We start from the raw sequence: 27733 nt of genomic DNA on the forward strand, positions 1-27733 counted from the left end.
TGTACTGTCGTACCTCAGGTTACAGACGCTTCAGGTTACAGACTCCACTAACCCAGAAATAGTACCTTGGGTTAAGAACTTTGCTTCAGGATGAGAAGGGAGTCCCAATCAGCTAAAGTGGTACCTCAGGTTAAGAACAGTTTCAGGTTAAGAACGGACCTAAAGAACGAATTCAGTTCTTAACCCGAGGTACCACTGCATTGCAGAAGATTCTGAGTAGTGATGTTGCTGAGATTTGTATTTCCAAGCTTGGAATTATGGCTTTCAGGGGCTTAGAATGCCAACTCTGAATATGAGGTGAGCATTGCACTCCCCAAATTCATCCTCAGTTCTCAGGGATAGGAGTACACACTGGTGGGTGGATGGGGGGAGTGTGCCACCCCCAGCACCATCGGGGAAGGGGGTACCATTGCGGCCACCCCGCTGGAGACGCGCCGCACACCCATCCCCACCACACCAGGTGGCGCACCACGCCCCCAGGACGCACGTCACACCCCCGCAGGTGACATGCCACACCCCTGGGACGCACACCATGATCCTGGGACACGCGCCAGCCATGCCCCTGCCTGCTCTCTGCCCCCGGTGCCGGAGCATGCAGCTTCGCCACTGGGAGTACAGAATGGGATTCAATTTGTTCCTCTCTCTCTTTTTGTTATAAGCTATTTGAATAGCTCCCTCAATTAAATGTTGACTAGCTCATAGGAGCAGGGTAAAGTTGACTCCAAACAGCTCATAGAAGCTGCTCAGTACTGAAGTGTACAGAGAAAAAAAACTTTGAGTTGGATCCAAGTTAAGTTCAACACAGTTCCAGTTGAAATAAATGGGCTTATGTTTTGCTTTTGCTTAACTGATGTACCAGCACACAGATTTATCTTTGCGTTTTGTCCCATGTTCATAGTTTATACGGATTTTATGACACATTGATGCTCTTTTACCTACAAAAAAAAAGAAGCTTTAGGTAAGAAGGCTTTCAATACTTTCTTCTTAGATGCCACACTCTCACTAATCTCATGCCATTATGTATTCTGGGCTACTCTGCTGAACTGGGCAATTATCAGTCTCCACAACAGGTATTTTCATTGCTGTGTTTGCGATACCGAAAAGCACTTTGATTCAAGAAGGCTTGACAGGTGTTCTGTTTCTTTAGAAAAGCAATCATAAACCAGAGAACCCCCGCATTAGAAACTGGAACACCTATTTACAAGAAACAAACCTTGCTTATTTGGCATTCTGATAACATTGCTACATTTTTAAAGAGGCAAGAACTCTTCTAGGGAGGCTGTTCACAAGCGACAAACTTGACGAGTGCTTAGAATAAAACTGACAAAAGCACTTTTGATTTCAAGTCTCCTAGTGGTCTCACTGTACAGCAGGGATTAGCAACCTTTTTTCTATGGATGGCAGCATTCCCTTGTGGGTGATCTGTTAGAGGTCAAATTATGGTGGTGTTGGGTGGAGTCAAAGCCATGAAAGTGTGTAGAGCCTGATTCAAAGCCAACATGGTCATTCCATTTTCCTTCTACCCTTATCCTCCTGGAATTTGTCTAATCCTCTTTTAAAGCTATCCAAATCGGTGGCTATTACTCATTCCCATAGCAGCAAATTCCATAGTTTAACTGTGTGTTCTGTGAAGCGGTTTGCCTGAATCTTCCAGCATTCAACTTCATTGGTTGTCCATGAATTGTAGCATTATGAAAGAGGGACTAAAACTTCTCCCTGTGCCCTTTCTCTATACCATGCATAAATTTATATACCTATCATGTCTCCTCTTACTCACCTTTTTTTCTAAATTAAAAAGCCTCAAACACTGAAACTCATAGCAGAGTTGCTCCAAACACCTTGATCACTTTGGTTGCTCCTCTCTGAACCTCTTCCAGATCTGCAATCCACTTTTTGAGATGAAGTGACTAGCACTATACACAGGGTTTCAAATGTACTCACACCACAGATTTGTATAATGGCTTTAAGATGTTACCATAAAGCAGCAATGCAGCTACAAGCAAAGGCTCTAGCAGCTCAGTCAGCTGCAGGTGGCTGCAAAGCCAAACAGGATGTTTGTGACTGTTGCCATGGGAACAAAGGGGCAGTCCATTCTGTACTGAGCACCGGATGTTAGCTCAGTGTGTGTGTGTCATATGACCCGTACTGGAAGTACATGGGTGGAGTTTATTCTTACTGCTGTTGAGTGCAGACATGTTTCTCTGTACTGATGTAAGAGACAGAAATAAAGGATGTAAATAGATTTCTGTCTGCTTCTTTCCCCTCCCTGGGGATACCAAGGGGAGAGAGAGAATGAACGGTGTGTTCTTCTCACACTTGTGGGAAGAATCGCTGAGACCTCGCCTGCTTATCTGCCGGGAGTAGCAGCGGGGAGGTCGACAAGGAATATCTGCCGGTGCCTACGCTGTGGCACATTCCTCTGACCCAGGCAGAATTCCAACATAAGACACCAGCAGCTTTGCTTTCAATTCCTTTCCTAATGATCCCTAAGATGGAATTCATCCTTTTCACAGCTGGGTCCCTCTCTCTCTCTCTCTCTCTTTCTCTCTCTTGCTTCTTCTTTTCTTCTTCTTCTTCTTCTTCTTCTTCTTCTTCTTCTTCTTCTTCTTCTTCTTCTTCTTCTTCTTCTTCTTCTTCCTCTTCCCCTTCCCCTTCCCCTTCCCCTTCCCCTTCCCTTTTCCTGCCTGTTGGTTGGGAAAACAATGTCTGCCAGGCTGTCAATATGCAATGTCACTGTTTACTGAGCACTTATTCTGACTTGATTGCATGGAAGTTATAAGTCATCACCCAAAGTCGTAATTATCCCACACTTTCCAATGCATCTTCCCATCACTTTTCTGCCCACAAAAAAATCCAGTTTGGCAGTTTGAGGAGGGGCTCCAAGAGCACAAAGTGTGATTTAGTTGCACAACATAAATTTGCTAATATACCATGGCACTGTACCACAAAATAGTAACAGGTCTGGTAGTTGCCTAGTTGCTTGCTCCACCCTTTATACCCAAGTGCCAGTCAACAGCCAGGGAGGAATACATGTGCAAAATTATGCCAGAATTTAAAACCCTTTGTGGGAAAGATATGCAAGAATGCTTATGGATCTTTTCTGCAAGTGACTTTCTTATTCAAACCCTTGCCATTTGTAAATTCAAAGGAGGACGATTGATCTCCAGCCAACCCCTAATTTATTTATGGAAGAAAAACACCACATCAGAACAACATCATACTCTCAGCATTAAAGAAAACACATCCTTTTTTCTTCCTGATTGCCTTGGGCAACCAAACAAATCAACACTGCATTCAGAAATGGAACAAAAGACACAAGAGGCAATGTCTGTCCACATTTCTATATTACTTTAGTGGGGGGTGTTGTTGTTGTTTTTGTTAATTTGCTTCCCTGCTGAATAGAAAAAGCGATTCAGAGACATATGGGAAGCTCAAAGGGAAAAGAAAACAGATTAAATCACTTCGCTGACAAAATGGATTGCCTTGTCTTCCCTCACTACCCCTTAATTTGCCTCTAGATCAAGCTAAATAATATAAAGATAGCCAGCTATACTTTAAGAGAATCTTTGTCTCTGAAGTCTAGCTGCTCGGCATTCCAGAGTTTGAGAAAAGTGAGTAGTTCATCTTCCAAGGAAAGGCAGTTTATCTCAGAGACTTTCCCTCCATGTCAGATTTAGAGTACTGTGGTACCTTGGGTTAAGAACTTAATTCATTCCGGAGGTCCGTTCTTAACCTGAAACTGTTCTTAACCTGAAGCACCACTTTAGCTAATGGGGCCTCCTGCTGCCACCGTACCACCGCCACACAATTTCTGTTCTCATCCTGAAGCAAAGGTACCTGAGGTACTATTTCTGGGTTAGCGGAGTCTGTAAGCTGAAGCATCTGTAACCCGAGGTACCACTGTATGTATCTTATAATACTAGACGTTGTTGGATTCATCCTCCCGTCATCCTTTGTCATTGGCTATGTTGGCTAGGACTGATGGGAACTGGAGTTCAACATCAACTGGAGGGCCACAGTTTCCACATGGCTGCTGTACAGCAAGGAGGGGAAACCTGTAGCCCTTTAGATGTTGTTGGAATTCCAACACCCATCACTTCCAACCTGCATGGTTAATGGTCTAGCATGGTGGGAGCTGGAGCCTAACAACTTCTGGATGGCATCAGGTTCTCCATCCTAGCTGCACACACTTAAAAAAGGTAAAGGTAAAGGATCCCTGACAGTTAGGTCCAGTCACAGACAACTCTGGGGTTGCGTCGCTCATCTTGCTTTAGAGGCCGAGGGAGCCAGCGTTTGTCCACAGACAGTTTTTTCCAGGTCATGTGGCCAGCATCACTAAGCCGCTTCTGATGCAATGGAACACCGAAACCAGAGCAGCACACGGAAACGCTGTTTACCTACCCACTGGAGTGGTACCTATTTATCTACTTGCACTTTTTGGCATGCTTTCAAACTGCTAGGTTGGCAGGAGCTGGGACCGAGGAACAGGAGCTCACCCCATCATGAGGATTCGAACCACCGACCTTCTGATCAGCAAGCCCAAGAGCCTCAGTGGGGGTAATTCCCATTGAAGTCAATGGGGCACATCTGAGGAGACATGTATAGAATTGTTAGTCAGGATTAGGAGAACAAATTGAAATGACTGGGGTATCTGTCAGGAACGTGAAGCAAAACAGGAAAAAGGTTTGGCAGATCTTGATTACAGACTTCTCAACCCTCCTCTTCCTAATTTCATTCTGCTCCCTAGTATCTTGTTTTACTCAGAGTAAATAACATGGAAAGATAAACATGTTGTTATGCCTTGTAAGTTATTGCACAGATGTGTTATTGACTGGTTTCTTCAAACACTAATTAAGTTGGGGGAAATTAAGTTGTTTGCTTTCTGGCAAATGTATAGCCTGCTCTCTCAGGGAGACAAATAATATTTCTGTCTCATATTCCTTTCAACAGAACAACTGCAAAAGATGGCATCAAAAAGGAGGGGGCTTTACTCCTCTCCTGACTGACTGACTGACTGACTGACTGACTGACTGTCTGGGTTGGCCAACTCACTTACCCTCTGTTCCCTCTAAACCCAAATGGAAGGTGAATTGTGCGGAGGCATAGACCCCATCTGCACTATTTAAAGTGGTGTCATGCCACTTTAAACTGTCCTTGCTTCCCCAAAGGATCCTGGGAGCTGTAGTTTCTTAAGGGCACTGAGAATTGTTAGGAGACCCCTCTTCCCAGAATGATTTAACACTCAATCCCTCTTCCCAGAGAACTCTGGGAATTGTGGCTCTGTGGAGGAGATACATATTGCCCAACAACTGTCAGCATCCTTAACAAAGTATACTTTTTATTTTATTTTTAGTTGTATTTTTACACAGATATGTTACTGCCCTGAGCTCTTTTGGGAAGAAGGGTGGGCTATAAATATAATAAATAAATAAAATATGTCATGCAGCTACAGACCTACAGATGGTATTTCTACATCAATAACAAGGTCTTGTAATTGATGAGACACAGCATAAAATAAGACACTACAGACCTGGCTGGAAGAAGCAGGGCATATATTAATAACAAGATCTGCTGATCCTCTTTTAAAACCATCCACAAGAGATCACAAGTGACCACTAAAGTTTCTGATGCCTAAGTGATTAATTTTACCTAAATCTCACTGTCTTTTGTATGCATGTCCCTCCACCCACCACTAACATGATTCCAGAAGAGAACTGAGTGATTAACTCACAAATAAAATTTTACAGGATCATCGTTTTGGCCCTTTGCATCATAATTCACACCACACTAGTAAAATGAATGCAGCATTCATGCTCCCAAAATGCTCTCCAGTTACAAATTTCTGATCATAATGTATGGTCAAGCCACTTCTTAAAGGTCACCATAAATTAAAGAGACACCTTTCCCAAGGCAGTTTGGAGAATTGAGTCCAATTTATAATATTTAAAACTTAATCAGTAGAGAAAGAATCTCAAGACCTTATTATGCATCATACGTGCATTATCCTTCGACCTACCTATTTTCTTCTCCTCTTGCCCTTCCTTATCCATGAAACATTTCTGATCCTTTATTCTGGATTATGTTATGTTCTAATAGATTATGTCTGCATAGGATGAGAGTGTTGGAGATACGTGCGAATGTGTATGTGAATCCGGTCTCGGGTGTTTGATTTTCGTTGTTGTGTATACTGTGTATATACGGACAATGACAATAAATTTATCTATCTATCTATCTATCTATCTAAACCTTGAACCCATCCAGGTTCAATATATCTACCATGAATTCACTAGTTTCTCTGCTCCTATAAAAACTAACCTACCAAGCTTCACTCTCACATGCCAGCAATTTCCCCGACAGGGAAGTGTTACTATGGAAAGTATTTTTTACACACACTGCCTAGTTTTCTGCGCTGTTTGTCAAATTGAACAGAAGGTTCCTGGTTCAATCCCCAGCATCTCCAGGTACGGCTGGGAGAGAACCTTGCCTGAAATTCTGGAGCACCACTGCTGATGTACACAGCACTGAGCTAGATGAACCAATGATCTGAATCAGTTCAAGACAGCTTCCTATCAGAACAAACATCCTCATAGATGGGCATCAAAAGACACATGCAGCCATTTCAATGGGTCCAGATGAGCACCGCAGTGCAGATAAAATATGCATCTATTCTGTTTGTTCCTTCTGAATAAGCTGCTCAGATCTCCTTGATTGGTCCTCGGTCCATGTGATTGACTTGACTGTGATTTGAGCTATCAAACTACATTGGATTAAGTAAGCTTTAAAATAATTAGCAGCACCTTGCCAACAAAGGTCCGTATAGTAAAGGCTATGGTTTTCCCAGTAGTGATGTATGGAAGTGAGAGCTGGACCATAAAGAAGGCTGATCGCCAAACAATTGATACTTTTGAATTATGGTGCTGGAGGAGACTCTTGAGAGTCCCATGGACTGCAAGAAGATCAAACCGATCCATTCTGAAGGAAATCAGCCCTGAGTGCTCACTGGAAGGACAGATCGTGAAGCTGAGGCTCCAATACTTTGACCACCTCATGAGAAGAGAAGACTCCCTGGAAAAGACCCTGATGCTGGGAAAGATGGAGGGCACAAGGAGAAGGGGACGACAGAGGACGAGATGTTTGGACAGTCTTCTTGAAGCTACCAGCATGAGTTTGACCAAACTGTGGGAGGCAGTGGAAGACAGGAGTGCCTGGCGTGCTCTGGTCCATGGGGTCACGAAGAGTCAGACACGACTAAACGACTAAACAACAACAAAAGAGCAACTGATTGATGATGAAACAATGCATTGTGCTGAGACTGATGACTTGTCACCCTCTGCTAACTGAGAAAAATTCTGCTGCGTAGTGATACCCCAATAATGTTAATGGCTCTACCAACTTTCAGATTTCTTACAATAAAACAAATCTCACATTTCATTGTTTAAAACCAGAGAAACCCTGTATTCTCAAAATGCCTAAAATGAATAGTGACAATAGTCTTTTCAGTGTCAGTGGGTACTGATGCCTCAATACTTTTTTTACTTAATTTGCCAGAACCAAACTAATAAGATAGCTCTCCTCTCTACTTCTCCTGGAGCAACCACCATGAAATCAGAATGCTGGTATGTGGTGTATGTGAAATTAGATTTTTTTTAAAAAAAAATGAAGTCTTCATTTCATTTCAAAGAAAGAAAACACGAGCAACAATTCCCAGATATAAAATATGATGGCCAAGGTGGTGTGTATTACTCAGAAGTGCAGAAGAAGTTCACAATGTAATAATGGGTGCAGAATTCAGATTCATCGAGAATCTCAACTTGTGTTTTTTAAAAGGTTGTTAGTCCTTGCTTATATAAAGATACACTCGAAAGTGTGTGAGCAACATCTGTTGAAATCTTAAAAGTCACATGGGTGATTTAATAAGCTTTCCAGTTATCAGAAATGAGGTTTCAGTGCTCTACAGAAACCTTTTGGCCTTTCCTATAACTTACAGTGAATAGAATAAATTATACAAAATAAGAAAACAATATGCAGGTTGACACAGTCTACATTGTTTAGACAGATTGCAAAACCCACCTTTCTTGATGCAAAATTTGACTGCCTGGCATTGACACTGACCTGAATATATTTCTCTACAGGCAGCAAAGTGCTCAGGGACAGTCTCTCTTTCTTCCACTAAAACCTGCAAAGTGATTCATAGCAAATGCACTCAGAAACTGAACTTGGTTCAAGGAAGCTATTCCTGCTGGGGAAAGATTCTAATAACAGGATCCTTTTAGAAAACAGCCTCATTTCTGAACAAAGCCGCATGAAGTAAGGACCCCTTGGTGAAAATAATTTAAAGGTGCTTTTTATACCTCCAGATTCTCTCTAGCAAGAATTTATAGCTGCATGAAGTGATTAAATACATTCTCCTGGGTTGTTGTTTTTTTTAAAAAAACCATAAGCTCAGCCATGTGAGAACAAGTTGGTCTGCCTCATCAGAGGCAGCTCTGGTCCTATTGTTAGACAAAGAGAGGCAGCTGCCTCAGGCGGCAGGTGCTGAGGGGTGGCTGCAGTCCTCCACACCATTCCCTCTGTGCACCCTAAGTTAACCTGTTCCTCACCTCCCAAGGTAGCTGCTGCCATCAGGTATGGTGTATGATGTTGTAGTGTGGGGTCAAAGACCCGCTTCTCTTTTGGCAGTTGGGTTCCTGCAGGGCCACTCTCTCATGTCCTAGAACAGACTGAAAACACAGATGCTTCAATTTCAAGAGAATGGTGTGCGAGTTCAGTTACATACAGTGGAACTTCAGGGAAAGCACCACTTAAGTCACTCTGAAAGAAGGTATTGGAGCACTCCAAATCATCTGGCCAAGTATGTGCACAGAAAATGGTAGACCTATCTGAAAAGCAGTACATGGAGTGCTACACTGATCATTGAAATGCATCCCTTATTATTATTATTATTATTATTATTATTATTATTATTATCATCATCATCATCATCATCATCATCTAATTATAAGATGGTTGCATAATCATATAAAGTTATGTAGTGTTAGAAGGGGCTGTGACTTTTATGAAGGTAGCCTGTTCTTCTGAATTTGCCCCTATACTACTGATCGTGTCCCATCTCCAGTGTTAAGCAAAGATTGATTTGCCCGTCTGGTCAAATTCTTGGCCCAGAATGGAGGAGAGTGCTGCCCTGCCCTGCAACACAGGGAGCAAAATATCTTGGCTGGCCTGATCAGTGGCTAATTCAACTCCAGTAACTGATTGGTATGACCAGTGCTATTTGTCTAGAAAAAGAGGTGGTGGAAGTCACCATGAACCTTGTTCTCTTATAATGACAATGGTGCCCACCTGAGAGGTGCCAGAAATGAGTTCCAGTGAGTTCCAGCTGGGGGGGGGGGGTAAATCCCTGGGTATGCCAATCAATATGTTTGGAACAGAGGCGTCTAACCAACAGCCTGTTGCAAGGAACAAACCTCCCCCTGACTAAGTAGCTTTGGAGGAGACATGTCATGTGCTGAACGGCTCCACTGAGAAATCCAATTGCCTTCTATAAGTAATATTCAGTAAATGGCAGGACAGAAAACAGATGCCTTGAACAGTACTAATGATTCCCCAAACACAACACAAGGATGATGCACAGATGCAATAAGATGGTTTTCCTGACTTGCTGCCTAAGGGATGATGTGCAACATTTCCCTCTCTGCATAGTCAAGAGGACTGAAAGCGCTAATATAGCCAAGGCAGACGAACATAGCCAAAAATATTGTTCTAATCCCTCTTTTTATTATTTCAGAAACCTCCTATTCCCTGTAATAAACCCGGTAGTTACAGCTGTAACAAAAATCTTTTAATAACAGTTATTGCCGGATTTATATTTTGCCATGAAAGAGCTACATACACACACACAAATGTGTGCAATTTGTAACCATTACTGTTCTGACAAAGAGAGATCCTCCTCCATCACTACCTCACTTGAATGTTAAAGGGCAATGGCTGCAGCATTTGGAAATCTTCATAATTGAAGACCAAGGCTTGCCAAGCTTCTTTCTGACTAGGACAAGCAGAAATGAAGTGGCGGGTTCTGTGGCTGGCATGTAGATTCCATGATTAAGAATCAACACATGCGACCAGCCATTGCTGAGAAAATGACTCATAATTTAAAAGAGAATTAAAAAAGAGAAAAACTGAATTTTTATGCAGGGTATGGTGGCCATTTATTCAATGTACCAATTATACTGGTCTAAACTCTCCAAAGCATTGTTGCAGATGTGGCTATCATGGACAGTACAATCTGTTCCACTCTTTTCTGGGAATGCATGTCTGTGACAGATAAGATTTTGTGTGTGTGCTGTATCCAGGACTTTATATGCTGGACTTTGGGATAATATGTATGGACTGATAAGAAGCCCTCGTGTTAAAGTATAATTTAATATTTGTTATGGTGGGGAGAGATTAAGGATGTTATGTTATTATACAAAGCTAATTAAAAAAATTTTTAAAGAATCAATGCATACTTAAGACTTCTCCTTACTGGAATAACGTTTCATTTCTTCATTTGTATATATAAGATACATAAATAAACTTTTCTCCTGCCCAAATGTCCATCTAGTTGGTCTTACAGACCAAATATATCTTATTAAGGGATGTCTGGAAGTGACAGAAGAAACATAAGTCATTTTTATTTAATCATGCCTTTCTACTTAGGGCTTTCCTACACTACAAACATATCTGCCTTGCACCAATGTAATAACCATCAGCTTTCTCCAAAGACACCTGGAAATTAGAGTCTTGTGTGGAGACTGGAGCTGTGAATCTTCCATTTGCTGCTTCTAGTGCCCCTCTTAGAACTACTGTTCCCTGGGGAGGACATTAAGCCAGCAGTGGAAAGGAGAAATTTGGGGGGGGGGACCTCTGGGGCCAAAGGAACTGCAGCCATCTTGTGATGCAACCCAAAGGGGTTTTATGGTATCTAGAGCAGCAGTGGGGACCTGTTGTTGGACTCCATCTCCCACCAACCCCATCCAGCAGAACCAATGGTCAAAGGTGATGGATACTTCATCTGATGGGACACAGGTTCTTCCCCTCCTCCATCTCTCTCTCCCCCTTTTCTCTTTCTTTCTCTCTCTCTCTCTCTCTCCAGCAACATCCAAGATTAAAAGAGAACTTGGCTGAGAATCCAAAGCTAACCTCCTCAGTCTCAGGCAAACAGGGCAGGTTGTTCCCATTATTAGGCAAGATATTGGCCATATTTCTGATGTGCCCTAAGGAAATAATTCCCACCACTGAGTGGCAGTTCCTCTTCTCTCTCACACAGCTGTTTCAACAACCCTTTAAATTTGAGACCCTTCCCAGTCTCACCTGTAATGGAATTGTTTTCAAGAAGTGCTTCTTGTTTTATCACTTGCTGTTTGCCACCCTGGACTTCATTGGAAGCCAAGGTGGAATAACAATATAGTATATAATAGAAAACAATAAATAAATAACATACATCTCGGTTCCCCAGGCTTTTTGATGAGGATATATATATATATATATATATATATATATTCATACTCTCACACACAAGAACAAGCAGGCAGAAGCTTCCACTCTGTGGCTCCAACCAGTTTTGATGAGAAGAGCTCCATAAATAAATACAATGAAAATTATCTCGACTCAGAAGCCAGGTACGGCTGGCAAGCCCAGGAGAATAGCTTAGCACAAATAAGCTGTCACAGCAAACAAGGTATCACCGGGACATTTGTGAATGAAATAGATGAGCAAACTGCGAATCTGGAGCAGGCAGAAAGCACCCCTAGTGTGCAAGAATTTTTTCATCTGTCAAAACACCTGCCAAGAAAGACAGTCCTTCAAGCGCTCTAACCTGCGATTCAGCTGAAGGGTGGGGGTGGGTGGGGGGTGGCAAGGAGATTCAAAGTGCCTATGATAGAAAATTAAACCACAAAGAGCTGGTGCAGTGAGATAAAGCCTCGGGAGATGAAGAGAGCTAGCTCACATTGGCAAGTCAGACGAGGGATTTTAGTTTATGAATGGATCTCCAAAACCAAAGAAAGAATCACCATCTTCACTTCTTGCCAAGGAAAGGAAGCCCTGCATTAAATGAATGAGCAGCATGTGCGAAGGTCCTTTTATCTCCAAATACTGTCTGGTGAAATATAATTCCTACCAGAACTAACGAAGGCCAGCAGTGGGTAGAATAATGGGTTAGCGTCAGAGCACACAGTATTGTTAGTTTGTTTGCTTATACAGCTTATTTTAGATAATCATCTCAGCCTTCGGCACAAACGATCCCAGACTGGTTGGCATAAACATTTCTATAACAACACAAAATGCATATGCCCCCCAAAAAGAACAAAACAATAATTAAAAGAAAGCAACCCTATTCATCAATATGCTGTCCAAAAGGGTTTTGACTAGGGTGGAATTGCTCATCTGCTAGTGCGCCACTGCTGGCGATGATCAAGTGCTGAGAATCCTGGTATACCTGCTAAATCATAGATCTAGTCCCAGCTGTCATGCTGCTGGTGGTAGATCCCAAAATGGTCCTTGGGACTCTACCCAAGCCACAACCCTCAGTGGCCCTGCTTTGCATCCTCTTTGAGTGTCTTTGCCTGGCTGGGATTTTTTTTATTTTATATTAAATATTTTCTTGTTTTACAGAAGTAAGTGTAATGTCTCTCATATTTTTTCCATGTAACATTTTTACAAATCCATTTCATTTGTTGAGACATTAGGGGGAGAAAAAAAGAGAAGGGGTGGAGGGAGGGAAGATGGGTGGGGGTGGGGTCGGGTGGCAATGTTTCTGATATGCTTAATGTTTGTAGGGTTTGGTGTCAGCGTTTCTTGTGATGTTCACTTGTGTTCCTTTGGTGGTGAGAGAGGTTGGGGTTGGCCTAGGATGTGGTTGTTTGTTTGTGATTGGCTGTGGTGATCTTTGTTTTTGTGGGTGAGTGGGGTGGCTGGGTGTTTTGGATCAAGTTAGCCATATTGATTTGTATGCTGTTGGTGGGTTATTGTCATTGTCTTGTTGGGCTGTGTATGTGATAAAGGGGACCCATACCTGAGTAAAGGCATTGTCTTCTGTTTGTCCCCATGTCAGTTTCAGTTTATTGGTTAATTTTTCTAGTAAGGCTGTTTCCCATACTATTTGGTACCATTGGTCCATGCTTACTCCTGACAGGTCTCTCCAGTGTCTTGTTATGGTGTTTCTGGCTGCTGAAAGTAGGTGGGTTATGAGTTCTTTGTGGTATAAGTGGGCATTGTTGTCTTGGAAGATGTTGACCTTGAACTCTGATAATGCCTCTTGCTTGTCTAGGACACTGAGGAATGTGTGTAGAAACTAGCCTATTGTACAAAGGCAAAGTTTACATTTGCTGCTCAACCCACATTAACTTCTGGCCCCGCCCACCACTGGCCCTGCTCCACAATTTAACCAAATGTTGTGAAGTACAACATACACCCATCTCTTAAGGAACAGCCTTTGCCTTATACTGCACTTTGATCACTGAAAAAGTCTGATGGGGCAGAATTCCCCATGCTCCTGAAGTTCGATTGGCCTTCACCAGAAACCGAGCCTTTGTTGAGCCTGCCCTGTGGAACTCCCTGCCAATAGAGATTTGTCAGGAATCGCCCCTACCTTCTTTCAGACATCTTCTGAAAACTATACCGCTTACACAGGCTTTTACGATATGTGTTTTGTTTTGATTCACCAGTATCTACCAATGTTTTGATTATGTTTTATAGGTTATAATACAGGGTGAGTCTTTTAAAAAAGGCCCCATGGAACATGTGTACTCTCTATCCACGGGGCCCTTTTTTAAAGGACTCACCCTGTATAACCTTAATTTACTGCATTTTTATATTATAAGCTGCCTTGATAAATATATACTTGAAAAGTGTGGATTATGAAGAGTTGAATGAATAAATAAATCCCTGTCACACATTCATATGCACACGATTCTGCGTTCCAGATGACAGGCTTTCTTTGTCAAATGTCTCTCCATTTAGTTACTGATTAGTTGGAAGGTCCTTCTGATTAACGTTCCTCTTCTAATTCATAAACACCTCGTAAGCAAAAGACCTGATTGTGGCTCTTGTTATAGCTTCAGATTGTGCTGTCTCCTTGAATTTCTTTAAACCTCTCAGATGCCAACGAAGTCAGCCAGTGTTTCAACCACTTTTAATAGCAGCATGCTATGCAAAGACCTCAGCAGGTGTTGACTCAAAATTTTAAGCCGTTCTGCTTGACAACAGGCCTCCAAGGCAGCTGCTGACAAAAGAAAACTAAGACACAAAAAAGCTGTAAAATTCGTCTATTAAAAAATGAAGGCAGAGGTAACTGGTGCTAGATGTTACAGCTTCTACAGCTCCAACTGGTGCTCTTTAAAGGTTTAAAGGTCAGTGGTGCAATGGAGTGGAAATGCAGGAAGCACAGCTCTATGGTAGTTGTTTTTTCATGGCAGAAATGATGACATCATCCACTAGAGTGTTGGAGTAGCTGGTGGGCCCTCTTTGCTCTGGTGACTGAGCTGATAATGAGGCTTTCAAGTTTTTGTGACAGATTAGCCTAGACCAGGGGTAGGCAACCTAAGGCCTGCAGGCAGGATTCAGCCCAATCGCCTTCTCAATCCGGCCCGCAGATAATCCGGGAATCAGCGTGTTTTTACATGAGTAGAATGTGTGCTTTTATTTAAAATGCATCTCTGGGTTATTTGTGGGGCATAGAAATTTGTTCATTTCCCCCAAAAAATATAGTCCGGCCCACCGCATGGTCTGAGGGACGGTGGACTGGCCCACAGCTGGAAAAGGTTGCTGACTCCTGGCCTAGAGGAAGCCTAAGAATGAAAAAAATAATCAAGCAATGGCTGTGTACTTCTATCCTTTCCTTTGATGTGATTGCTACATCACACTAGCAGCTTAAACAGTAACCCTTCTTTGCAAGCCTGTTTGCATTTCTAATTAAATGCTAAAGGTTGCCGTTCAGGTGGCATTTGTTAAATCTCAGTATGTTTTACAAGTTCATCCTATGCAATCAGAAGCAAGCCCCACTGAACTCAATGGGGTTTACCCCCAGGTAACCTGTATAGGATTGCATTCTTGCTTATCCTAATAAATGGGGAATTAGGCTATGTCACCTTTGTGTGAGAAGGTGAGAGTGAGCTACAGAAAAATTGCTCTGAATCTTCAGAGGATGTGGTTGATGTGGTTTATTACAGTGAGTAACAAAACAGAGATGTTAAATTCTTATAGCAAATGTTTCAGCTTCCCCATTCCTGAGCTACTCTTCTATGAATCAAAAGATGCTGAGACCCTTTGATTCACATCAGAGCAACTAAAGAAGGCAAAAGCTGAAATGTTTTGCCGTTTAATATCTGCTTTGTTAGTTATATTGATATATTATCAACATAGCTCAGCTGCCTGCATTTTCGGATTGTCCTTGGGCATGGCTGTGGGACCTGTTGTGATGACATTGTACACTTCAAAATGAATCATGACATCACTGAGATATTGATGGTAAGGGAAGAAACATCGCTCTCCTAGACTGCTGCAGCCATGTGGCACAAAGTGTTTTCATCCCTGGGGAGCAGATCTTTACTTAACCTGGGCAGGTCAAAGGTCTATGACTCTCTGATCTTCCATGTGACACTGGGGAGAAGGACCCTGATCTATGACATGGTGTCTCTCCTGCAGTCACTGCCCAGAGTAGTTGCCTTGCATTTTTTGTCACTGCTTGTTGCAGCTGGTGGCATCCTCAGTCCTGGCCGCTATGCTTTTTTATGATACTGGGACTGCACATGTGTAAAGCAGTTCAAAGAGACAGGTCATGGGTGTAATGGGGGGCAGGGGGCAGCTGTACCCCCCTAAATCAAGCAAATAAATTAAATTACTTACCGTAACTAAAAGTAGAAATTGTAGAAAGGTTTTGACAGATTTTTCTGAGCACTTAGGGTCAAAAGAAATTTAAAACAACCACTGATGAGACATTTCATTCTGAATCTGCTAGACAGAGGGTGATGACAAGGGGGTGTCCTGCCCTGCCCCCCAACATAAATCCTAGCTACGCCCCTGAGACAGGTTCTTGCAATCCTCATGCTATCTCCATGCTGTGAAATGCTTCACCTGCTGATTACCTTCACAGCAAGCAGCTGCTAAATGCACAGGAGGTGTTCAGGCCAGAACAGAGGGTGGGGACAGGTGGACCAATTGGGAAGGGCCTACATTTTTGAGGGGGTCAAGATTATTGAAATGGGACCTACGTTTCCAGTCTGGCCTGGGCCTATTTTCAAAGCCCTGAGGCAGGTCATTGGTTAGTTAGCAACCATAGTGCCATCACCTGTCTATCAAAGGTAAGGGGTAAAGGACTCCTGGACAGTTAAGTGCAGTCAAAGGTGACTATGGGGTGCAGCTCTCATCTCGCTTTTCAGGCTGAGGGAGCCAGTGTTTGTCCACAGACAGCTTTCTGACACAATGGGACACCTTGACGAGTGCCAGAGCACATGGAAACGTTGTTTACCTTCCCTACTTATGATGTGCTTTCGAACTGCTAGGTTGACAGGAGCTGGGACAGAACAACGGAAGCTCACCCCATTGCGGGGATTCAAACTGCCAACCTTCTGATCGGAAAGCCCAAGAGGCTCAGTGGTTTAGACCATAGCAGTGGCGTAGCGTGGGTTGTCAGCACCCGGGGCAAGGCAAGTAATTTGCGCCCCCTAACCCGTGGATTTGCGCCCCCTAACCCTAACCCCCAGATGTTGCGCCCAGTGCAGCCAGCCCCCCCCCTGCACCCCCAACGCTATGCCACTGGACCACAGTGCTACCCACGTCTCTTTTACCTGTCTACTATGATATGTTCTAACATGCCATCTTTGTGGACAATACGAACCAGATAAAGTCAATGAGTCAAAACTTTACTGCTCTCCAAAATCATGATGTGCACAAATGGCACACCTTTAAACTATGTGTTGACCGTGTCTGCTTTCTAATAAGGCAGAGCTCAGGTGCCAGACACCCACAATCCTTCTTTTTCTGGAATCAGTTTAAAGAAATTAACCTTCCTCTCCAGGGAAGCTGTGGTGGTTGAGGTTGAGAGGCAGCAATGGGAAATGTCAATCTTATTTAATTTGTCTCAGAAGGATGTCACTGCTACCTTCAATTCCCATCCCTAATAACATCACTGTAGGGAGCAAATGAATCCTATTTAAAAAATCAATGGGATTTCCCCCATTGATTTTAGTGGGGTGTTTTTCACTGAGATATAGACTCAAGCAGTGTGGAAGGAGAGAAAAATCTTTAAATCAAGATGAGTAATTCTGTAAGTCTTGTGTGCAGCAAAAACAACCAAAATAAGAAGAGCTGTATGTCATAAACACATATACTTTGGTGTGAAGACCATTGAATTGGCTGCAGGGCTGCAATCCTATGTACACTTACTTGGGAGTAAAGCACCATTGTACTAATTGGGAACTATACATGTTTACTAGAAACTCAGCAACGTCAGGGTTTTACATACCTTTTACGGTGCAAATTTAAGAATAGAGGAAGAGCCCTATTGGAGCAGGCCCAGTCTCCAAGTGGTGTGAGATTCGATGGGTTCCAGGCACTTGTACCCAGGGTTCATGTTTCCTTTGGAAATGAGGCACAGAGGAGTCTGTGGTGTCTTTATGATATATGGTTTATTTACACATATATACAACCTGAGCCTATGATGGAGGGACTTACAGCATTGACACCCCAAGAGGTTCTTCCTTCTCCTATGGCCACAGTAGCCTTGGATTCAAAAAGACACCAGCCATGACTCGGCCTCTCTCCAATTTGCCATGTTTTACAGACTGCAATTATTTCCCTCCAGCCCACACTGTCCCCAACGGCAACCCCAAATTCCCCACTCTGCTTTGCCTCTGCTAATTATCTCAGAGCTCAAGAGCCTTTCCTTTCCTGATGGCCCATCTCACTGTCTCCTTTCTCTTTTCATGCCCCATCTCTCAGGTGATTTCCTGAACACAGGAAGCTGAGTCCAGTTCTTAAGTGTCTGGCTTCCAGTTAAACTCTCCAAGCATTGATTAAATTCTAACACTTACTAAATCCAGAAATTATGAGTGTCTGGCACACACAAGCTTTGGCACCCACAAACTCTTAACAATATTGTGCACTATTTTCTGTTCTGTCTTGAGTTCTATTCTTCAGTTGTACTTGGATCAGTCACCTCAGGAAGGGGCAATCAAACTTCTAGCCGATAAACCTTTGTACGTTATGCATTTGGCAGCTAAATTAAATGAGGAGGGGAAGAACCATGTGTGCCGCCTTGAGCTCCCCAGAGGAAAAGGTGCGCTATAAATGAAATAAATAAAACACAAATAATATTTTTGCACTGACAGCCAAGGGGCTGCATTCTAACCATCTCAAGAATTACAATGAATTATACATTTTAATCTAATGCTATGTTACCATGGAGCATGGCTATTCACAGTGGCCCTGTGACTTTCCATAACAAATTTCTCCTTCAATTCATGTATTGCTTTGAAATACATGTATAAAATATAAATAAAATTCTGTATATTGTAAAGGCCTACATACAATAAAGTTGACTGTCTCCCACTTTGGGCAAAAGATTCCTGAATTGCAGGGGATCAGACTAGATGGCCCTCGTGGTTCCTTCCAGCTCTGCAGTTCTATTCTATTCCGTCCTGTGATTTCAGGCATATGGTATTCAGAAGCATTACTGCCTCTGACCATGGAAACAGAGCACAGCCGTCATGTTCTTACAAGCATCTGATGAATTATGTGCTTCTCAGCATAATGAGTGATGGCAGGGAATGGGAAATGGTTTAACTAATGGTTCCCCAAACTCAACACTATGATGATCAGCACAGAGGCAACTGGACCGCTTAATCTGATTTTCTGCAATCTCAGCTCAGAAATAAGTCCCATTGATATTATTGACTACACCTGTGTAAAGTGAGAATAGGACTGCAGCCTCAAAGTATTATAGAGACTCCTTGATGAAACGCAGAAGGCATTTGTTTATTTGGTGTGTGTGTTTTTTAAAGGACCCCTGCTCTCATACAGGAGATTTATTTAAAGCATTCATGAAATTACAGCATGGCCAGGGTGTTTCGGGGCCCTACAATGTACTTCAATGGAAGCTGGGCGAATACGGGAGAATATCTGCTAATGCACAGTGGATATAGAACGAAAGAACTCAGCAGTGGTGCCGTCAACAGAAGACTAAGGCAGAGGTCAGAGGCCCCACGCAGCAGGAGAGAGAAGGTCCCAGGACCCATGCTCAGTCCCTGGTTTCTCCGGGGAGGACTGGGAATGTCTTCCCTGGAGAGCCGCTGCCGGTCAGTGTAGACAAAACTGAGCCCAATGGACCTATGGTCTGACTTGGTATAAGGCAGCTTCCTATGTTTCCCAAACGCGGGCAGGGCTGGAAGTATCACGGTCTGAGGTCATGCACATTCTCCTCCGTATAACTCCGGAGCCTCCCATTACCTAAGCGCAGACTCCGTTTCTGCCATAGATCTGGTCCGCGGCCACTTCATCGCCGACGACCGCTTGAAGCGCACGCCGTTGGCCAAAGCTCGCCAAGGGGAGGGATCGCGCGGCAGATGGAAAGGTGGGGAGGGGGGTGAGAGAGCTCTCCCCAGCCTATGAAGCCGAGCAGCTTCGACGCCGGATTCACAGACGCCTATAAAAGTGGCGCCGGCAGCGGAGCGCTCCCCCTTTCCAAACAGCATTCCTGAGCAACCCAGAGAAGCGCGCAAGGAGCGCACTTGGAGACGTCGCGGGTCCTCAAGCGGCTTTACCCCCACCGCCGCGGGGCTTTTGCTTCGAGGCGCGCGCCCCCGCTTTCTTTGCGCCTTCCTTCCCGGGCTGTCCAGGGTGGAGGGGCGCAAGGCGCGCGGTTTCTCTGCCGGGGAAGGCGCTGAGGAGTGAGATGACTTCGGTTCCCGCGGCCAACTGGAGCGGCGGCGGCGGCGGCGGCGGCGGCGGCGGCGGCGCTGGCGCGGAGCTGGGCAGCTGGAACGAGAGCGTATCCCCGACGGCCGGGAACTGGTCGGCAGCCTCGTTCCCACTGGCGCCCGCCGCCAACTTCTCCAACCGTTTCGTGCAGCCGTCGTGGTGCATAGCGCTCTGGTCCTTGGCGTACGGCGCCGTGGTGGCCGTGGCCGTGTTCGGCAACGTGGTGGTGATCTGGATCATCCTGGCGCACAAGCGCATGAGGACGGTCACCAACTACTTCTTGGTCAACTTGGCTTTCTCCGACGCCTCCGTGGCCGCTTTCAACACGCTCGTCAATTTCATCTACGCGCTCCATGGAGACTGGTACTTCGGGGAGGCCTATTGCCGCTTCCAGAACTTCTTCCCCATCACCGCCGTCTTCGCCAGCATCTACTCCATGACCGTCATTGCGGTGGACAGGTGAGGAAGGGGCGGGCGGGAGAGGCGAGGAGAAGGCAGGCGGGAGAGGTGGGCGCGCCCCGTCGGAACCTCCGTTGCTCGCTCGGTTTGGGTGTCACTACTCAGCTCGAGTCCCCGCGAAAATCTGGTTGTCCCTCCCCCTTCCCCTCCCCCCCCGCCTTTGCTCTCTTTTTCTGCACGGTAAAGGGATTGTGGTGTGTATCTTAACAGCATCTTTGAAAGTTATCACAGCAATTGCCCTAACTGGACCAAACGTCGGGTGTTGTAAGCGCGCCTGGCCACGTGTTTCTAGGCTCTCCTAAGCAGGGAACTACTGGGTCTCCCCCCCCCCCCCCATGATCTGATATTCGGGGGTTTACTGCGCTTGTCCATGGAGGCTCCACTTTATCTCGGCTTTTAGTCATTGCTACCTACGTGCATCACTTACCCTTTTAGCCATTCCCGGCTCCGCTCCGCCGCAGTACACACTCCTTATCAAGCTTGTGAACAGTACTAGGTCAGCTATAATCCTGTAGTAAAAGTGTATTTATTTTCGCGTTTTCTTTCTTAATCCTGATTATCCCCTCCCTTTCCCAGCCCTTTTCATTAGCCTCGCTGCGTTGCTTGCCAGCCCTCCCTCGCTTCCAGAGGGTCTGGTCTGATCAGGCGATCCGATCTCCGCAAGCCGTTCAAATCTCCCTCTTCTCTGTATTCTTACGATTATGATTGTTTTCGCAACTGTCATAGGGGAAGAACCATCTCTTCAGAGACAATGGGAGGAGTTGTTTTTGCCCTGCATTTTAGAAAGCTGCATTTTAGAAATTGTGTTTTCTGTTCCGTCACTGCACTGTTGAGGTTAATTGATCGCTTCCTGCTATTTTTCTCCCTTTTTTGTCAATGAGCTACTTGTGGCTCTGGGCGGTCTAGTGGGAGTGTCTAGGGCGGCTGTGGAACGTTCTAACAAACGCGCGAGTCTCTTTTGGATACGTTCGGAGTGTTCCGCTCATGAATGAGATCGGCTCCATCACTTTGCTTGGGTGGATGGGAGCGTGCTTGAGAGAGCCATCACCGCTTGTCTTTCATTTTGTGCTGTTGTAGGTTCAGAGAGTTGCTGCCATTTACTGCGTAAAGGACACAAACTTCGGATTCTCGGAGAGTCCGAAGCAACAGGGCACCGATCCCTTCTTTTATTGCTTGATTTCTTTTCTTTTTTTAATGAGTTTTAAAAAAATCAAATGAGTTCTGGAGAGCTACTCTACTTCCAAAGATGGCGAAATGCTTGGGAAACGAGCCTGCTTATTGGGCAATGAGTGGTGCGTTCTGTGCATGCTCAGAGGCAGGCTCTCCTGATTACTCCAAGAATGCCCCACGGATGGGTGTTAGAATTAATTCATTATCTGATGCAAGCAAAAACAGGCTGTGATCATTCACTAATGAGGGCATACATTCTGTGTATACATGCTCATAGGAAAGCTATTTTTATTGGTCAGTATCGCAGGTGGCGCTGTGGGTTAAACCACAGAGCCTAGGGCTTGCTGATCAGAAGGTTGGCGGTTCAAATCCTCGTGATGGGGTGAGCTCCCGTTGCTCAGTCCCTGCTCCTGCCAACCTAGCAGTTCGAAAGCATGTCAAAGTGCAAGTAGATAAATAGGTACCGCTCCAGCGGGAAGGTAAACGGCGTTTCCGTGTGCTGCTCTGGTTCACCAGAAGTGGCTTAGTCCTGCTGGCCACATGACCCGGAAGCTGTACGCCAGCTCCCTCGGCCAATGAAGCGAGATGAGCGCTGCAACCCCAGAATCAGTCATGACTGGACCTAATGGTCAGGGGTCCCTTTACCTATCCAACTAATTTTTTTCTTTCTTTTTTTTTAGCAGATCCTTGATATATTTTCAGTATTCAGTAAGTTTCTTTTTTCATGCATTTATTTATTTATTTATTTATTTATTTATTTATTTTGCTAGTGCTCCATAACAGGCCAGTCACCTGGGTGCTATTCTTCTTTGGCCAATGAGTCATTGCTGAGCCTGCTGAGATCAGGCTAAGGTTTACCATGATGAAAACCTTTCTCTCCTCCTCAAGGAGCCGTTATCTCCAGTCAAAACAAAAGCTCAGAAAAACCTCCTCTGCGTGGGATCAGCAATGGTACACTTGGACGAAGTGCAATAATAGCTCTTCAGATAATTGCTTTGCTGGCTTCCCGCAGGAGTTGCCCTGAGCAGCTGAACATAAAAGAGACCAAGCAGGAGACAAACAGTTGGAGTGAAACCTCAGCAAGGCAGCTTTCAACTCCAGTGGGCCATTTGGCACATGGCATGGCAGTAAACTTTGGTTCACTATTGCATAGGACAGCCTTCTTCAACACAGTGCACTCAAGATATTCTGGACTACAACTTCCGTCAGCCTCAACCAGCATGACTAATGGTGAGGGATGTTGTAGTTCCAACATAAGAAGGAGCATAGAAGGGCACCAAGAGTCATCTAGTCCAACATCCTGCAATGCAGAGCCCATCTAGTCCAACATCTTCTTCTCATTGTGACCAGCTACATAGATGCCTGCAAGCTCCCCAATGTAGCACCATGCTCACCTTCCCGCCAGAGGCCTATTTATCTACTTGCACTTTGATGTGCTTTTGAACTGCTAGGTTGGCAGTAGCAGGGACCGAGCAACGGGAGCTCACCCCGTCGCGGGGATTCGAACCACTGACCTTCTGATCAGCAAGTCCTAGGCTCTGTGGTTTAACCCACAGCGCCACCCACGTCCCATAATAATAATAATAATAATAATAATAATAATAATAATAATTTATTATTTATACCCCGCCCATCTGGCTGAGTTTTCCCCAGCCACTCTGGGCGGCTCCCAATCAGTGTTAAAAACCATACAGCATTACATATTAAAAACTTCCCTGAACAGGGCTGCCTTAAGATGTCTTCTGAACGTCAGGTAATTCTTTATCTCCTTGACATCTGATGGGAGGGCGTTCCACAGGGCGGGCGCCGCTACCGAGAAGGCCCTCTGTCTGGTTCCCTGTAGCCTCACTTCTCGCAATGAGGGAACCGCCAGAAGGCCCTCGGCGCTGGATCTCAGAGTCCGGGCTGAACGATGGGGGTGGAGACGCTCCTTCAGCGTATAAACACACAATATATGAATATAAATGTCCATACGTTTTTTCCCTCGCATTTTATGGCCTTTGAAGCTCACTGTTTACATGTTCTCTTCAGTATGTGTATGAACGTGTGTGTGTGTGTGTGTCTAAATATATAATGTGTGTACACATTCTGCCAACTAACTTAATGCATCTGATGAAATGTTCTGTTGCCCATGAAAACATCATAAAACCACAGGGCTCTTTGCTGATTTGACTGCAACTGGCTAACATGGTTCCCACAGGCAATTTGGGTGGATTTTGTGGCACAGGTTAGGTTGCTGTCAGTCCACCTATTGCACACTGCTTACAGATGATTGTAATTGAGTACATTATAAATGGTCGGAAATAAATAAATATTCTTCTAAAGGTGGGAAGGAGTTGTCCTAGGTTGATTCTCACATGTCTAGCAGATTGCTTCTTCCTTGAACTGCATATAGTACAGTAGTCACTCCCTGGTGCAGCAACCAAGGCATATGATCTAAAGGCACACCCACACTTTCGCTTGACCTCTGTTTTTATTGTATTGTGTACTGATTAACTCCCCCGGGTCCTGTAGCTTTTCTTGGTGTTCTGCTGCTGTGCCTTGCAAAAGGTGGATCTCACCTGCTGAATCAGATCTGATCAGATGCGCAGGAAATCTGAAGAGAGATTTTGCTTAGCCAAACTTCAGTTCAGCAAGTCAGATTGAGTCAGTGTGGTGTAGTGGTTAAGAGCGGTAGATTAGTAATCTGGGGGACCGGGTTCACGTCTCCGCTCCTCCACATGCAGCTGCTGGGTGACCTTGGGCCAGTCACGCTTCTCTGAAGTCTCTCAGCCCCACTCACCTCACAGAGTGTTTGTTGTGGTGGATAAAGGGAAAGGAGAATGTTAGCCACTTTGAGACTCCTTCGGGTAGTGATAAAGCAGGACATCAAATCCAAACTCCTCCTCTTCTTCTTCTTCTTCTTCTTCTTCTTCTTCTTCTTCTTCTTCTTCTTCTTCTTCTTCTTTTCTCAAGGCACAGAGACAGAACAAGAAAAACTCTCAGACCCAGGGGAAATAATTAGTAGACAATACAATCAAAATACAGATCAAGTGAAAGTAATTCATTTTGTAAATCTTAGCCACTAGCACAGATGGATTAGAATTCTGATAATCCCAGATTTCATTTTTAAAAATGTGGGGGTGGGGTGGGGGATGGGTCTTCATGCCTGTTTAAAAGGAGTGAGGGATGGTGTTTGCCAGATCTCACATAGGACTGAATTCCACAACTTCAAGAGACTGAGAAAATCTGTGCTATATATCTCCCCTCTGTGATTTGGCATCTATCAAGCTCATAAGTGATTTGCAAAGCATCTAAATGTGATCCTCTGCCTTCTGATGATTCATTTGCATTAGGAAACCAAAACAGCTGTAGCTTTCTTGTTTTTGCTCATAACTGCATGAAATTTGAAGAAGTGGTAGCCTCCCAAGAGGAGAGAAACCTTGCCAAGTTTCAGACAGGTAGCATAGCGCCAATGTTTTATTGTGATAGCCACCGTTAATGTTTGATCCCCCCCCCCCCAATTCAGGCACTGTGATTGCAGAGTGTTTTGTGAGATTCTAGCTGTGGATTGGAAGCTAGAGTTGTACATGAGCAAAGTCCTATTCTCCTCACACTGACATTCATGTTAAATGGTGTTGTAATTAATAATTAATTACAATTAATTAAATTTATTAATGATTACTAATTACAACACTTTGGAGACAGGCTACCAGGGCTTTCTTACAGAGTGTTTTTCAGCTCTGGAGCACTCTGGAGTGCTCCAAATCATTCTGGGTGGGCCTGACTTGCTCCAGAGCAATCCACAACTGATTTGGTTGAATTGACTGCAAAGTCCTAGCATTTATTGGAACCCACAGAACAGATGGCTGTGTTTGCTTGTGGTGTGTGTGTGTGTGTGTGTGTGTGTGTGTGTGTGTGTGGCTTCACAAAAGTTTCTCCCATTTGCAATGTGCCCCCAAAGGTTGGTGGCCTCAGCCTTAATGGTGTTCCAAAATACACTGCCTGCTTCTCCTATCTAGGAGATTGAATCAGTCCCCCGCCCTGTCTCTTCCCACCACCTAACCTTGACTAGATGAAACCATAGGTTCAAACTAGCTTTTCAAATGCTATGTGTTGTTATGCAAGATCTTCTTTTCATTACAGTAGCAAATGAAGCAATCTTTCTGTTTTTCCTACTTCACAAAAAGCCTGAGAAGCTTAATTGAGTTGGAGTCAATAGCACACTGTGATCACTATGAAAAATGCTAAGTATTTTTTTATTATTATTACTGCTGTTATTTTGCAAGCAGCTCATTTCCCCATATCCCGGATATCCACGAAGCTTGGAGTATGGCATTAATATTTATCAGCAATAATTGCCACTTACTTTTCCCCCACAAAAGCCACTGAAAGGAGCAAAATGTTATGAAGGATTAAATTGACAGTTCGTTCATGTATTAATAGCAATATGAGGACATGGTGCACAGGGTATCAAAATTCTTCTGCAAATGAATCTGTTTTCCTTATGAGTGGGAGCTTAATGTTTCTGGCATCAAAGCAAAAAGAACACGGCTAAAAGCCATATGGATCACCATGGCCAAAATGGATCAGGAAAAGGTCCTGAGCGAGATCCATTGAAATGGAAGATGGATATATGTCACTTTGTGCAATGCCAGTTGCAGGTTTCAAGGGGTACCCTCCTACTAGACCCATTCCTGAATCTGTAGGACATCCTGGAGGTGGGGTTGGAGGGTCAAGACTCCATGCATCAGCACTGGTGACCACATGCTTGAGGTGGTAGACAATTTTGTCTACCTGGGTTCCACCATAACCAGCATCCCTTCCATCAACAGTGACCTGGACAAGTGTATTGGCAAGGCAGCTACAGCAATGGCTCGCCTCTCCAAAACAGTATGGGACAATGTGATGCTAACATGCAATACAGTGATACCTTGGGTTAAGAACTTAATTTGTTTTGGAGGTCCATTCTTAACCTGAAACTATTCTTAACCTGAGGTACCACTTTAGCTAATGGGGCCTCCCGCTGCCGCCACGCGATTTCTGTTCTCATCCTGAAAAAAGTTCTTAACCCAAGGTACTATTTCTGGGTTAGCAGAGTCTGTAACCTGAAGCATCTGTAATCTGAAGCGTCTGTAACCCGAGGTACCACTGTATCAAGGTGAAGATCTACTAGGCTTGCATGTTGAGCACGCTGCTTTATAGAAGTGGGTCATGGGGCAACATATAACTGCCAGGAGCAATGCCTCAACACTTTCCACATGTGCTGTGTCAAGAAACTTTTGGGCATCACATGGCAGGCCAGAGTCTCAAATAAAGATGTCGTCTCCCAAACAAACATTCCCAGCACGTTCACACTCCTGTCTCGGCAACATCTATACTGGCTTGGTCATGTCCACAAAAATGGAAGACGGAAGGATCTCCAAGGACATACTCTATGGGGAGCTGGCTTCAGGCACCGGGCTCATTGGCAGACCAACTCTGCACTGCAAAGAGGTCTGCAAACATGACATGATGGCTGGCAAGATCAACCCCACTCTGTGGGAATCCCTCGCAGACGACTGCAGGGCCTGGAGACAGACATCCGTAACAGTGACCAGAGGAGGAATAACTGCTGGGAGGAGCGGAGAGAGAAGAAACGCCATGCTGCATCTGCAGCAGCTAAACAGGATGCCTTCATCTACCCCAGCTGCAACAAAACATATCTCTCCCATATCAGTCTCTACAGCCACAGCAGGCACTGTAAACTTTGGTCTGATTCAGCAGTAAAGCACAGGTGTTTGCAGGGAAAGGCTGCAGGGCAAATGGAGGCATGGATGGACCCTGCATCAGCCCTACATTGACTAGCAGCAGCTCCCCAGGATAGCACGCAGAAGACCTTCCCAGTCCTATCCTAAGATGCCAAAGATTGAACCTGGGATGTGTTGCATGCAGAACATGTGTTCTGCTACAGGCTACTTGGTGGGCAGAGGGGGTTGCCCATGCATTTTTCTTCCAGATTTTTCTACTTCCTATACCTAAGTTAATGTTCATTTTTATCCTAAAATGACATCCAAGCCTCTTACACTTGCACAGTTTTATGTCCTGTGGGTATGCTGGGACTGAAACAATGTAATTTCGCAGATGTTCTTGATGTTTATATTGCTAAAACTGTGGGAAACCTGAGCTGATT

General features: G+C 44.5%; 1 protein-coding gene and 1 long non-coding RNA gene across 2 annotated transcripts in view; one reads left to right on the top strand and one right to left on the bottom strand.

Annotated features, from left to right (window-relative positions):
- The window catches only part of LOC310852910, a 490613-nt gene that overhangs the window by 255600 nt on the left and 207280 nt on the right, over positions 1-27733 (bottom strand). The gene's annotated exons all lie outside the window — the stretch shown is intronic.
- Positions 19472-27733, top strand: part of TACR3 (tachykinin receptor 3) — a 35148-nt gene continuing 26886 nt past the window's right edge. Inside the window, exon 1 of the mRNA XM_083756698.1 lies at positions 19472-20412. Coding sequence (XP_083612824.1) covers positions 19928-20412 — 485 coding nt within the window. The 5' untranslated portion in view covers positions 19472-19927. The remainder of the gene's footprint in view (positions 20413-27733) is intronic.

The sequence above is a fragment of the Podarcis gaigeae genome (assembly GCF_964106915.1).
Source record: "Podarcis gaigeae genome assembly, chromosome: 9".
Taxonomy (NCBI): domain Eukaryota; kingdom Metazoa; phylum Chordata; class Lepidosauria; order Squamata; family Lacertidae; genus Podarcis; species Podarcis gaigeae.